This window comes from Poromitra crassiceps, assembly GCF_964638095.1.
Source record: "Poromitra crassiceps genome assembly, chromosome: 1".
NCBI lineage: Eukaryota > Metazoa > Chordata > Actinopteri > Beryciformes > Melamphaidae > Poromitra > Poromitra crassiceps.
The window spans coordinates 71,158,654-71,172,385 of NC_139623.1; the positions used below are offsets into that span (position 1 = coordinate 71,158,654).

General features: G+C 41.2%; 1 protein-coding gene across 1 annotated transcript; it reads right to left on the reverse strand.

Moving 5' to 3' along the window:
* Positions 1 to 1,596: 1,596 nt before the first annotated feature.
* LOC310793005 (calpain-8-like) lies at positions 1,597 to 12,979 on the reverse strand (the record flags this gene model as incomplete). Its single annotated transcript, XM_083654757.1, has 22 exons — positions 12,911 to 12,979; positions 12,565 to 12,806; positions 12,263 to 12,353; positions 11,355 to 11,470; positions 11,095 to 11,228; positions 10,677 to 10,869; positions 10,452 to 10,526; positions 9,599 to 9,681; positions 9,296 to 9,367; positions 9,020 to 9,177; positions 8,688 to 8,854; positions 7,652 to 7,663; positions 7,313 to 7,518; positions 6,664 to 6,754; positions 6,491 to 6,547; positions 6,293 to 6,350; positions 6,138 to 6,184; positions 4,307 to 4,375; positions 4,023 to 4,101; positions 3,615 to 3,743; positions 1,752 to 1,804; positions 1,597 to 1,623 (listed from the first exon to the last, which is right to left on the reverse strand). The coding sequence occupies exons 2-22, from the start codon at positions 12,796 to 12,798 to the stop codon at positions 1,597 to 1,599; spliced, it is 2,151 nt and encodes a 716-aa protein (XP_083510883.1). The 5' UTR covers positions 12,799 to 12,806; positions 12,911 to 12,979.
* Positions 12,980 to 13,732: the final 753 nt, after the last annotated feature.

Genomic DNA, 13,732 nt, shown 5'->3' on the forward strand with positions numbered 1-13,732 from the left:
CCTGGAGACCAGTGACCAGTGTTGGGCAAGTTTACTTTCAAAATGTAATATACTACATATTACTAGTTCTTAAGTAACTACCATTAAGGAACTACCTATTAACTATTCATGAACTAATCATGAACTAATGGTTAGTTCCTGACTAGTTCCTCAATAACTACCAATTTTTTGTGTTACAGTATTATAAGGTGTTACCGAATGTTGTTCATTGCGAACTTCCCCTTTGAGAATATTAATTTGTGCATCATCAGTCTCCCTGTTTACATTCCTTTGAAGTTTTTCAGTTCACACGCAGCAAAACACACCATCCAAGCACATGAGACAGGCAAGATAAGATGTAGTTTACTTTAATCTTTCATACATTTTCCAGCAAATTGTTTGCCTACCTTGATCATTTTTGTGTGTGCTGTGAAAATGAACAGAAAAGAAAGGAGACGTTCGAGTAAGAAGACAGCATGAGCTACGTTCAAAACCCCTGAGGTGCAGCTGCCCTCTACAGCAGTGTTTCCAAAACTTTTTTCTGGGGACTAACTTCTTTTTAAATGACAAACCATCGTGAACCGATTCACAACAGGTGATCTAGAAATCGTCAGAAGAGTGAATTTGTCCATTTAAAATGAACTTTCCTGACCATTTTTTCTGCCAGTTCTGTATCACCTTATTATATTGAATAGGTAAACCAGCCATTTCGAAGGGATATCAAATAAATCATAATACAATTTGTTAGACCCTGGAAACCCAAAATAAATATGCATTTTGAGTTCTTCACACCACAGGAACATATTATGTTAATAAGCGAGAGGTTTGGTTGGAGTGGAATTCGATTGTCCTTGCTGGCTTTAGCTAGTTACTGGGAATACGCATACGAATGGGCCCCATTCAGACAGAGTCCCAGCGGGCTGCAGGGGCACAAAGGTTTTGTTGAATAGACAACTGCAAGCTACGTCACTGATTGGCTCCCCCTAGTGATGTCACCAGGGGGGGAATTTGAAGCAGTTCAGCACCGCCCAATCCAAAGCTGCCTCACGAAAAATTGTAAATATTGAAATGGCGATATTTAGGATTTGGGTTTAAACTAATGTCTCAAACTTTTTTAGGCGTATAATTACTCACATAAGACCCTACATTACATAGTTAGAAGGCTCTTGTGGATTTCGTTTTGCAGGGTCTTTAAAAAAAAAACTGTGGAAGAAATTCTGAAAATTTCTTTGGCGACCCAAATCAAATGTCCTGCGACCCACCTGTGGGTCCCAAACCCAGTCTTTGGGATACAGTATACCAGCTTACACAACCAAAACAGAGCCCCATTTAATCTCGGTGTATAACCATAACACCAGGGTTGGTGATCAATTCATACATGAACGCATCAATTCAAGTTCAACTGAATTGGATTTTGAAACCTCCCCGAAGGAAACAGAAATGGAATTTAATTGGAATTTCAGGAAGTTGGCTCAAATGAAATGAAACTGTGAATTTCCATCTTTACCGCATCACAATGTTTCTGTGATAAGACAAATTTACATCAAATCCAATTCTTGATTGCAGCAATCTTTCCTCCCGTCTTGCGTCTCTCTTTTCTGTGATGTCAGCTGCAGTCTAGTAGAACATTAAGCTGTTCAGCCACTGAAACAAAGGAATAAGCAAAGTCATGCCTTGCACAGAATGAATGCTGCACTGTGTAGGAACATGTATGTTTAAGAGATTAAATAATAGATCCTTTGCCCTACAATGATAAGTGCAACCAGACTTGCCTCATTCTTATCCATTTTAATGAATCCATCGAAAGACTTGCTGTTGAATATCTCTGTAATTAAAAACAAATCACAGATATCTCGGTTATATAAAAATAAAGGCCATGCGGTAAGCTTTTAAAATACATCTTAAAATCTACTGCAATTTTAAAGAGTGACGCAATATTCCAATCTGGATGGAGTATTGTCGAGTGTAGAGCATTTCAGTATGGTGGTCTACCACCATTTTCCTGATAGCAGATGCTTCTGTCTTGGCAGCAGCAGGCCAGGCCGGGGGCAGAAGATGCCAAAGTCAGGACACTCACTCACTCACTCACTCACTCACTCACTCACTCACTCACTCACAGACGTTTAGTGAAGGGGAAAAGGGGCCGTAGCTATAGATAGGAAGGTCTTAGTCTCTTAACACAGACGAGTTGGCTCCCACAATTTTCAAATGCTTCCGCCTACATGTCTGTAGGCCTACTTCAAGCTGGGAAGACTTGGCCAAAGCGGAAAAAAGGGAAACCCTGGGAAAATTTTAGCTGCTGCTGCACACTGACAGATGCTCACGTCATTTTTTGCAAGTCCAAGTCAAGTCTCAAGTCTTTGAGCTAGAGTCTAAGTCAAGTCTCAAGTCTTTTAGCTATAGTCCAAGTCAAGTCTCAAGTCTTTGGTCACAAGTCCAAGTCAAGTCTCAAGTATTTTAGCTATAGTCCAAGTCAAGTCTCAAGTCTTTGGTCACAAGTCCAAGTCAAGTCTCAAGTCTCTTATGGATGAGCGTTCTATCATCTGCTGCATGTCATCCAGTCTGCTTAGAACACTGCATAGCTCAAACTAAGGGATTCAAAGCATGTAGGCTACTATATTATCCGCACTCTATCTATTAGCAGCAGCCTCAGCATTGCTCAAGTGACATCACTTATGACATCATCATAACATAAGTGTGTTTGTTTTCGCAGGATGGCGAGGGCATGTCCCAGCGTTCCCCAGGATGGCGAAGGCATCGATGCTCTTTAGGCTATAGACCTTATTCGATTGACGTCACTCTTTGCTGTCTCCGCCATATTGTCGACATAATGCAGCAGCTCTCAAGTGACAGCCTATGTGGAGCAGCGTTTATAGGAAGCTAGCCGCTGTTAGCGTTACCTGTATCGTTCCAATTGTGTTCGGATGGTGACCTGCGTTACACATGGCTGTAGTAATGACAGCAATAAAGTCCCCGTGGTTTGTTTCTATCTCCACAGACGCAGACGTGAAGGCAGCGAGACTGGGGATACGTCAGCAACACAGGAGAGGTGTGTGGATAGTTAGTTGAGACAGGTGAAACTTTCTGACAGCTCCTCACAGCAAAGTCTGTTCACCTCGTTCTTTTGTTTATTTATTACATGCATTAACGGCTGCCGTCGGCAGCATACAAATAACAACTGTGGGGTTTTTATTGGTGTCATTACCATCGCTATTTTGTAATGGAACAGAAACGACAATAAGGCTGTTACTAGTTGTCAGCTGCAGTGCTGTGTGAGCGCAGGACGGTATGTCAACAATATGGTGCCGTCCAGGGTTAGCGAATAAGGTCTATACATGAGGGCAGAATTCAAAATATTGTCAGAAATTCAGCTTTTGAGATAGAATTCTGAGATTTTACACACTTCAACTACTGTGACAGCAAAACTTTGTAAAACAAATCGTGAAGTTTCTAGCTTTATTTAGCGAGAATTTGCAGTAGTTGTTTAGAGGGGTAGAGTTAGGACCATTTTCCATCTTAAAAACAATTAGCTGTGTTGTTGAGCTACACAGCACTGAATGGCCACACCACTGCACCATGGGCTTCAAAGTATCTGGGCTTATTGGAACTGGTGTGATTGTTTGTATGTTATTCACCGGCTAAGTTGTCCAGGTGCAGCATGAGAGGGAGGAAGTCCTCCAAGGAGATGGACGAGTAGGAGCCGGAGTAGCGGTACGTCAGTGCATTCACCATGACGACCTGGATGCTGTCATCCAGGTCCATTCCTGGTGGAGACACATGGAAAACAATCACTCCAGTCATAATCATACATGTGAAGTACTTTCCTCTTTCCTGCTTTGGTATACGTTTATTATTCAACATACTGTGGCTGCAGACGGTTAAATTCATTATTATTATTATTATTATTATTATTATTATTATTATTATTATTATTATTATTATTTTTTATTATTATTTTTTTATTATTATTATTATTATTTTTTATTATTTTTTATTTTTTTATTTTATTTATTTATTTATTTATTTATTTATTTATTTATTACCTGCAGTCTTCATGGCATTCGTGAGCTCAGTGGAGGAGAGAGTCCCAGTTTGAGAAACATCTGCGCTCTCAAAGGCTTTCTGGAAGAAATATGAATCTCCTTTGAGCAAACAGAATCTGGATATGGAAGTCAGTTTTTCATCTCCCGAAGTGATTAAATGCACATCACAGACACAAAGAGTCAGACTCAAACTCAATATTTCTTAAATTTAAATGTAAATGTTCAACTCTCAGAAAATCTGATGAAATTAGTTGAATATATTTTCCTATGGCTTTATACATTACCTTGAAATTGTCAAACTTGTTCCAGAGATTTGAGAATTCAGCAAAGCTCATCTTCGCCTTCCGGTCAACCTTTGTACATTAAGAATGTTTCAGGTAGATGAAAAATACACACACACACACACACACACACACACACACACACACACACACACACACACACACACACACACACACACACACACACACACACACACACACACACACGGATAGATTTTTTTTTAACTCCCCATCAGTGTGTCATGATTTCATATGAATCAGAATAATATATAGCCTATAATATGTTTAAACCGTAAGTCGCCGACTTCAAAAGACTTCAAGAGCTCCCCGATAGGGAGTTGCAGGCTCCGCTACATACACGTTAGCAATCACAATAAAACAGTACCGACCTCCCGCACAATGTTGTTATCTTTAGTTTTGCATAATCAGTATTCCCAAATATTGCGTATAGTTTCCAATACCGAGCCCTTATTCAAATGCCAGGTGGACAGAGGTGGAGCTCTAAGTCACATAACAGACATGAGTGACATTACTGAAGATGGATCAAATGACTATTTTTGACGTATCTTGCGCAATCAATCTATGGCCGGCGAAGTTGTAATATATCATCATGTCATGCTGTCTTTGGGTCACTTATAAATGAAATTATTTCTGTTTTTTTTTAATCGTTTTTTTGTACTGCTATTTTACATGAAAGTAAACAGCGAGTGGCACTACTAGTGTACAGGAGTCCATCGTATTTACCCACAATGCCTTGCTTTGCTCGCACAGACGTGACGTAGTTGCCCCAGCTCTATTGCAGACATCTCAACAACCGGGGAACTCAAAACTGATGGCCCCATTGGATGATGCAGCGTGACTCAAAATGGTTAACAAGCTAGTGTTTTGGAGCCGGATGAATGTTGTTACAGCAACAGGCAGTGGGCTTAGCTAACGGAGCTAACAGCTAGCTAGCTAGTTAACATGTCAGCTCATCCTCAGTCAGAACCGAATTGCCATTACGCATGACTATAGCATTCCATTGAGTTGTACGTCGTCTTCCAATTTTAGCAACTAACTTACAGCAGCTACGAGCAAGATTTTCGATTGTAATTAAAGTCTAAATTTAATATCGATGCATCACATCTTACCTCTAATATTAGATGAGACCAAAGCTGTGTGAATCGGAGATTGCTCTCTTGATGATTATAGAGTCTGTGTCTGTCTACCGGCGGGCCACCGTTTCGCTCTGCCTAGCAACAGACCATAAACACGGAGAACGCCATGCTCGCTACATCCAGGGGCTTGCTACTCTCGCGAACATCTCTCGTTATATTCTAACAGTTTGTTTGGAAGTCATTTTGTTATTTTGTGGTTATGGCCGAAGTGGCTGCCGCAAACCGTTTCATTTCACTTCCTGATCTGCCCCGGCCGCAGACAGACTAATCATCAAGACAACACTGGCCGATTCACTCGGGGTTCAAGCGAGACTATACTCGGCGTTGGTCTCGTCTACTATTAGAGGTAAAATGTGATGCATCGATATTAAATTTAGACTGTTTAATAACAATCGAAAATCTTGCTCGTAGCTGCTTTAACTTTTTGAACTTGAGCACAAAATTAAGTTATTTGGCAAAAATATTTGGCGAAAAGTGTAGCTAATCAACATGGTCAGGACATGACTAAGAATCGTGAAATATCTGAAAAAGGACAAAACGAACTGGAGGCGGGCTTTAAGCATGTAATATGTTTTGGAGGCGGGCTTTAAGCATGTAATACGTTTTGGAGGCGGGCTTTAAGCATGTAATATGTTTTGGAGGCGGGCTTTAAGCATGTAATATGTTTTGAAGGATACATCCATCGTAGCAATCATGCCCCTGCAGGTGTCCTGGTTGAAGGATCCTGTGAAAGGAAGACAGAGTAACAAAAGTAAAGTCTCCGCATGGGGATTCATATTTTTTAATACTTGGAAAACAATCTCACATCATGGGGAAATGACAATAAACTCACCCTTAGGGAATTCATCGTTCAGGAGCCTTTGGAGCTCTCTGTCACTCAGCACACCATCCTGACAGCAGAGACAGAAACAATAAAAACAAGCATTGAAAACTGGCCAAATGTTGAAATGGATGCGCCGAAGGATGAGTGGAGAGAGAAAAAAGAAACAGAACAAATTTAAAGACATGGACGGGTTGAAAAATAACTCACCTGATCAGCGTAACGCTTGAACAGGGCATAAGTTGGGCTTGTCTCGTTGTCAGTTGGCTTAAAGAAACAACATCAGATCATTAGAGATCAGTAGATTCTAACCTCTAATTTTGAATGGTATTGAATTACAGCTGGCTACATGTATTCATTCAACAAAGTGTTTTATTTCATACCCCAGGGCGTTCATCAGAACCTTCATCAGGGCGTACATCAGTGCCTTTATCTTCAGTGCCTTCATCTTCAGATTCATCTCCAACATTGGCGCTGGATGCAGAGAGGAATCAGTTAAAGAGCAGATTTGTGCATAATTTCCACTCAATTTGTACTATTTATGTTTTAAAATTGGCCTCATGCTGGGAAAGCTCAGTTCTTGACTTAAAATATTAGATTTCTGCACTTTAAAAGTTATTGTGTAAAACATTAAATCTGAAACAAGTTACCACAACACCACTATCCTGTAGTGGGTTTTACTTTGATTCGACATACATTTTGTATGAGTCCGATTTTTAAGTAGTATTTTGGAATTCAAATTTCTTTGTGACAATACGGTATTTTGTGTCATAAATCATCACTTTTTTTTGTATACGGTTCTCTACTGATGGTCAATGTTTATGACTATTTGATGGATTGTTTGATTGACTTTTTGTACATATGTTTTATGACTAGTGCACTTGTCTCCACACCTCCTCTATAACAATGGTTCCATTTAATGTTTCATCTGTTCTGATGGTCTTTGTATGATAGAGGTGTTGCATGGAGCTTTTGTTACTGCACATTCCCCCCTTTTACAATCAATCACGGTAAACAAAGTAAACTCCTTACTCCACGTCAGTGTCGGCCTTGGAGTAGATGGTGAGAACGAAGTCTGCGGTCTGGTAGGGCTTCATGGTGGAGGGGACGATCACATACTCTCCAGGCTCCAGGCTGTGCAGCTCGATCAGATCTCTTTCATACGTGTAAAGCTGCTGCGGCTTCACTGGCGTCTTGCTCTTGAAGAAGAAGGCTCCCAGACGGCGCTGCCTGGATGCCTGGATCGAATACAAATCTGTTTAAATCTAGTTGTTTCAATAAGATCACAGGCTATTGTATCATTCAAATAACTTTGTGGTGGAATTTGCTTTGTGTGCATATAGGTAGTGTGTGATATTTCTTTGTACTTACCTCAGGTGGCACCTGTTGGATTTGAAAAATAAAAACATTAAAAATAACGTCAATATGAAGTAAACATTGTTTCCAGGTACTCACGTTTTGTTTTTTTTAATCACAGGGATAGTGTGAAGAGCTGCTGAGGGCTTCTTTAACTCACTTTCAACTATTTCTGGCTTTCATAATTTTCTTATATTTTTATGCCCCCGCCGGCGATAAAAATTCGGGTTGTCTGTCCGTCTGTCCGATGTTTGTTAACACGATATCTGAGGAACGCTTTGACGGAATTTCACAAATTTGCCTCAAACGTCAACTTGGACTCAAGGATGAACTCATTAGACTTTGGTGGTCAAAGTTCAAGGTCGCTGTGACCTCACGAACGCCATTCCCAAGTTCGTTAACACGATATCTCAGGAACGGTTTGACGGAATTTCTTCAAATTTGGCTCAAACGTCAACTTGGATGCAAGGATGAACTGGTTCGATTTTGGTGATCAAAGGTCAAGGTCACTGTGACCCCCTCGAACGCCATTTTCAAGCTCGTTAATGCGATATCTCAGGAAGGCCTTGACGGAATTTCTTCCAATTTGCCTCAAATGTCCACTTGGAATCAAGGATGAACTGATTAGATTTTGGTGGTCAAAGTTCAAGGTTACTGTGACATCACGACCGCTCATTTCATGCTCCTTAACATGATATCTCAGGAACGCCTTGACGATGCTTCATCTAATTTGCCTCAAACATTTGATTACATTTTGGTGGTCAAAGGGCAAGGTCACTCTGACCTCACGAATGGCATTTTCAAGCTCGGTAACGCCATATCTCAGTAACACCTTGATGAAATTTCTTCACATTTGGCTCAAACGTCAAAGTCTGGACAGACATACATGTCGACTGCTCACTTGTTTGGCGGAGGTATATATCCGCGGTGCGGCTGTTCTAGTTTACATTCCATTTGACTTATTTCTTATCTAATGATAATTGATTTGTTATATAATAAACTAAACATTCCTGGGTACAGACAGACATGTAAAGGTCAGGAGGACTCAGACCTGGAAGATGGTAAGTCCAATGGGGTTGGTTCTCGTCTTGTTGCGATAACGCTGAGCAGGTTTCTGCATCAGAGACAGCAAGATGTTTTTGTCTCCGTCCTCTCCCTTCTCTTCCCGGTCGATTTTCTTGACTGTGATGCGATACTGAGGGTTCTTCGAAAAGGTAGCTAGGGACAGGAAAAGGGGCGTTAATAAATAATGTAACCTAATACAGATGACGTTTAAGAAAAATAGATTTCTTTTTTCATTAAAGAAAATTAAAAATTAAAAATTAAAAAATAAAATACATGATCACAGTTCAAAATAATGGTGGAAGGATGAATGCGGCTCACATTCATTGACGTTTCCCCCTGAAGTGCTGCCTGCCACCCAACTGCCATCATAAACCATGCATTTCCACTGGCAGGAGAGGTCGCCATCGATAAAGTTGGGGTTCTCACAGCAGATGGACATGATGTTGAAATAGTGGCAGAAGTCCTCCAACTCCATCCTGACAGACAGGAAGACAGATAGTAGATACAGAGATGAAAAGCCAGAAATTGTGAAGTAAATCTATAGATCTGTCTCATTCCCTAAGATGTTGCTTCCAAATCTCTATAAGTATTTACCAAAACTCTCCATCGTTGCGGTCAAAGCACTTGGCCCGATCTTCGCTGCTAACTTTGTCCCACAGATCTGACCTGAGCACAACAATAAAATTAGTTAATGAGAGCATGCAACATATGACATGTCAGGTTTAATCATAGAACAGGATAGCTGTTCTTCACAGAAAAATAATTACGTTATAGTGCAGTATAAACTAGAACTTTTTATTGCCGTAGAAACGATCTGTGCACATGTTGCATTATTAGTTTTAATTGTAAACTTCGAATGAATTTGGGATGATGATATACTGTATGAGTCATCCATACTTGTCGCTCCACTTTCCATTCCACTCCTGTTGGCCCCAAGGGTTCATGAGTCGTACCAGCTTATTTGTGCCGTTATACTCAACCTAAAAATGAAAATAGAATTGTTTCTTCAATATAACTTTTTACACTTACGCATTTGTGATTTCAAATGTAGGGTTAAGGTGAAGAGAATAGGATAGGATAGAAGGAAAATAAGGAAAGTGAATCCTATAGCTCATTAGTAGGAGAAAGAGAGCCAGCAAACAAGGCCGTTAGGCTGAAACGTCCGTGTGCTGTACCTGGTGTGCTGGAATATACTCAACGAAAGGACATTTTTGTGTGCTGGCTCTCTTTCTCCTACTAAGTATCTCCTGTGCCGTGCACCGAAACTTTAAAAACACCGGTGAGTGTGCTCGCTGCTGGCTTATGCTAGTTTGTTTGAATGAATCCTATAGCTTATGACATCACTATGGATAGAGGTGATAGCTATGATGGTGAACACCAGGGGCGTTTCTAGGGTCTGAAGACATTGGGGGCTTAGCCCAGCCCAGCTCCATTGTTGTTTTCCCCCAGTGACGCGATTTGTTTACCAAAATGCTGCTCGGCTGATCCCTCGTATTTAGCTACCATAGATTTTCTTTTGCCAGTTCAGCTATTTGGAGTCCATGCATAGACATCTTGTGCACATGCCCTAAGCTGACAAAGAGAATGCTTTTGCAGTTGTATCCTCATGCACCAATGGCTTCTGCTAGTGATTGGTATTTTAATATTTTACAGCTGAAGCAAGTGTCATGTCGACGTATGTAAAATAAAAATCCCAAAAGAACCGTCTTAGTGGTTTCCTTGCTTTCCTCATGGCCAGACACACACTTACCTCAGTAACCGCTGTGACAGAGTAGGCGTGTGCGTCCACCAGTCCAGTGTGTGCCACAGTGTTCACCAACTCATCCTGACACAAACAAAACAGCAAATCATTCCATGCAATTTTCATTCATGCATTTCATTTTTTGGTTTATATTTTAACTGTTTCTCTTAATAAAGTAGCAGAAGAGACCTGAGACCTTGAAGAGCAAGAAGAGTAAAAAAATAAATGACTTACCCCTTTCTGGGACGTCCCAACGGAGATCATTGACTTGCACCCCGTGGCTCTGGTCAGTGAGAGCCACAGCTCTTCATCATGCTTCCAGTCATGAGATGCTCTGAGTTTGTAAGTCATGTGCACGCCACCGCTGAAATCCTTGAAGGCCTCTGAGGTAAGACCAGCGTTCATGTCTGCGTATGAACCGCACACTCTGACAGAAACACAGGCAAAACAGGTTTCTTTTCACAACAGGCTGTACTTGGATAATTTCCATCATTGTAATACTATAACACTCTTCTATCATATACCAATGGAGTCAATATTGATTAGCTGAACATCATCATTTTATGTAATTCTGATATTTGTCCCATTGCTACATACTCATGCTACATACTCATTGTCCAAATGTTTCAGGTCAGGTTAGCTGATCACTCACTTGGCATAGGCTTTCTCCAGCAGAGGAACCCAGAACTCATTGCCAGTTTTGGCGCGCACAGACAGGAACTGCTTGTTCCATTTTGGCAGGTAGTCGTCAATGACAACATCCACCCACTTTCCAAACCTCCAGAACTGACAGAGGAGTTTAGGTTAGTTGTCAGGAATTCAGATTAGTCGATTTATATGAGGCAAACAATGGCAAGTGGTTTGTGTCATGAAAAAGCTTCCTTTATGGAATCTGTATTATTATTGTCTTACCCTGAAGTGAAAGATTCCTGCATAGTCCTTGAAGTTTTGGTCAAGAGGAACAACTTGCACCATCAGATCTTTCTGGAATGTCAGTGATGCAATTGCAGCCAGAAACCAGCAGTTACCTAGTAAATGAAGATTCACAGGTCTCTATCATATGATTGTTCGATGTGTTATTACTACTACTGTAATTCGTTACTGTTGTGTCAGCTAGCCCTCCTTTCCCTGTTCTCTCCATATAGTCTCTCATACTCCCCCTGCTCTCCCTCTCCACCTCCTCCCGTTCCCGAACCCCCCCCCCCCCCCCACACACACACTATTCTAAAGCATGGCATCCATTCCATTTTAAAGCATGGCACCCATTCTCTTTCTTTCCCCTTCCCCTGCTCCTTTCTCCACCGCTCCTTCTCCGTTCTCTCCTCCCCCACATTTCCCATTCTCTCCCCACCTCCTCCCTCTCCCTGCCCTCTTCTCCCCCACATCCCCCCGCTCCCCCTCCCCCTCCCCTCTCCTGCTCTCTCCTCTTTCCCCCCTCCCCTGCTCCTTCCCCACCTCCTATACTCCCCAACATTTCCCATTCCCTCCCCACCCCCATCACTCTCTCACATTCCCCCTGCTCTCCTCCCTTCTCCTGCTCTCTCCTCCGCTCTCTCCTACAGTATATTTCTATATTCCTATATTTCTCTATCAATTGTTCAATGTGTTATCATCATTCTGTAATTTGCTACTGTTGTGTCAGCTAGAATTAGCTAGACATATTCTCTGTGAAGCCCTCTCGGACATGTTTGTGAATTAGGGCTATACAAATAAACTTGACTTGACTTGACTTGACTCTAGTATAGATGTCAAGTTCACAACTGAGCACACACTTTTTTTTTTTTTACAACTACTGAGCTGAGTGAGAAATCCTTGCTTACCTACATTCCCTTGACCAAAGTCAAACCTTGAAGCTCCTTCAACAAAGAAAGAAGGCTCCTTGTTGTCAATGTTGAGCTCTTTCATGATGTCCTGCAGCAAGACAACAACAAAGTTACGGAAAAACTGAGATGAATCAGATGAAGTCAAGCATGTATAAAAAATGCAACCATGGCAAAATGTGTCATTCTATAGAAAATATAGATATATATATCATTTGTCTGTATGATATCCTAACTTCAGAGACACATGCGAAAGGAAAACCAAAGACTAATCATGTCAGGCTGTTATAAATGGCACTTACTGCAGGCCTGAGCCACTCTACTTGGTCTATTTGCGTCTGGCTGAAATCAGGCAAGTCTCCCAGAGAGTTGTTGTCAGGTGGGAAGGTGGTGTCCACGAAAAGTCTCCCCCTCCCGAGGTAACGCTTCTTCAGGTACTCGTAGTCTTGGTCGTTGAACTTGGCAGGTTTGGAGGGGCTGCCCTCGATGCCATCTTTGTAGCGCAAGTTGATGATATCAGTGCAGGACTCAGACATGTTGAGGTCTGAGGGGAAAAATGAAAATGCTATTAAACGAAACCCTAAATCGAATAGGTGCATGTCATGATGTTCAGTCTATTCACAATTTGAGCTAAACTGAGATGATTACCTGGGAGACGGTTGCGACCAACTGCTGCTTGTCAAGTGAAGCCTTGGATCCGCTCAGTCTGGTGCAGTCTGTTCAGCAGCTCAGCCCTAATTTATACCCATCCTCTTACATAAGTCTACCTGAGTCAGACCCTCCCTCCGAAACTCCAGAGAAGCCTCAAAGAAATGAATAGGTGCTTGCGACAATAGTGCTGTGGTATAAATCATAATCCCTAATGAACCGGCTCTGATGCATGATTAACTTGAGGTGTCAGTTGATGTCATTTATAGCAGGCTTATTTTGTGATACATGATCAGACATGTCAGTGGAGAACGATCGGCATTTGTGAGCTGCATTTAACAGCACATGCTGTGCTGCACAGAGAAATTTATCAACGCACCACACCTTAGCAAGTTGCTGACATAAAGGCAATTTAAGGCAGGTAGCAAGTGCAAAATGTGCTTGTAAGTTTGATGAATAAGACCCTATAAGTTCTCCAAAGTTTTTTTTCCCATCTTCTGCTACATGAACTCACTTGTCAGAACATATTTATTTAATGTTACATTGTCACTTCAGAGTCATTTATGAACGTGTGTGCTACACAGTACTATAAATAATAATTGTGAAAAACAAACAAACACTCTCTCCCTATATCTATATCAGTTTCAGCTTTGACATTCAAACAGGGTATCATGACATTTGGTGGCATTTTTTTAACCCCTGCTGTCAATAGGCTATATCTTGTGAAATTAACCTAAATAATACTTTCTAAACAACCAAAACTGATGAAAATGCAAAACTAGGAGATCCCTCCTATTTCTTCCTCATTTGTGAAGAAGAGGA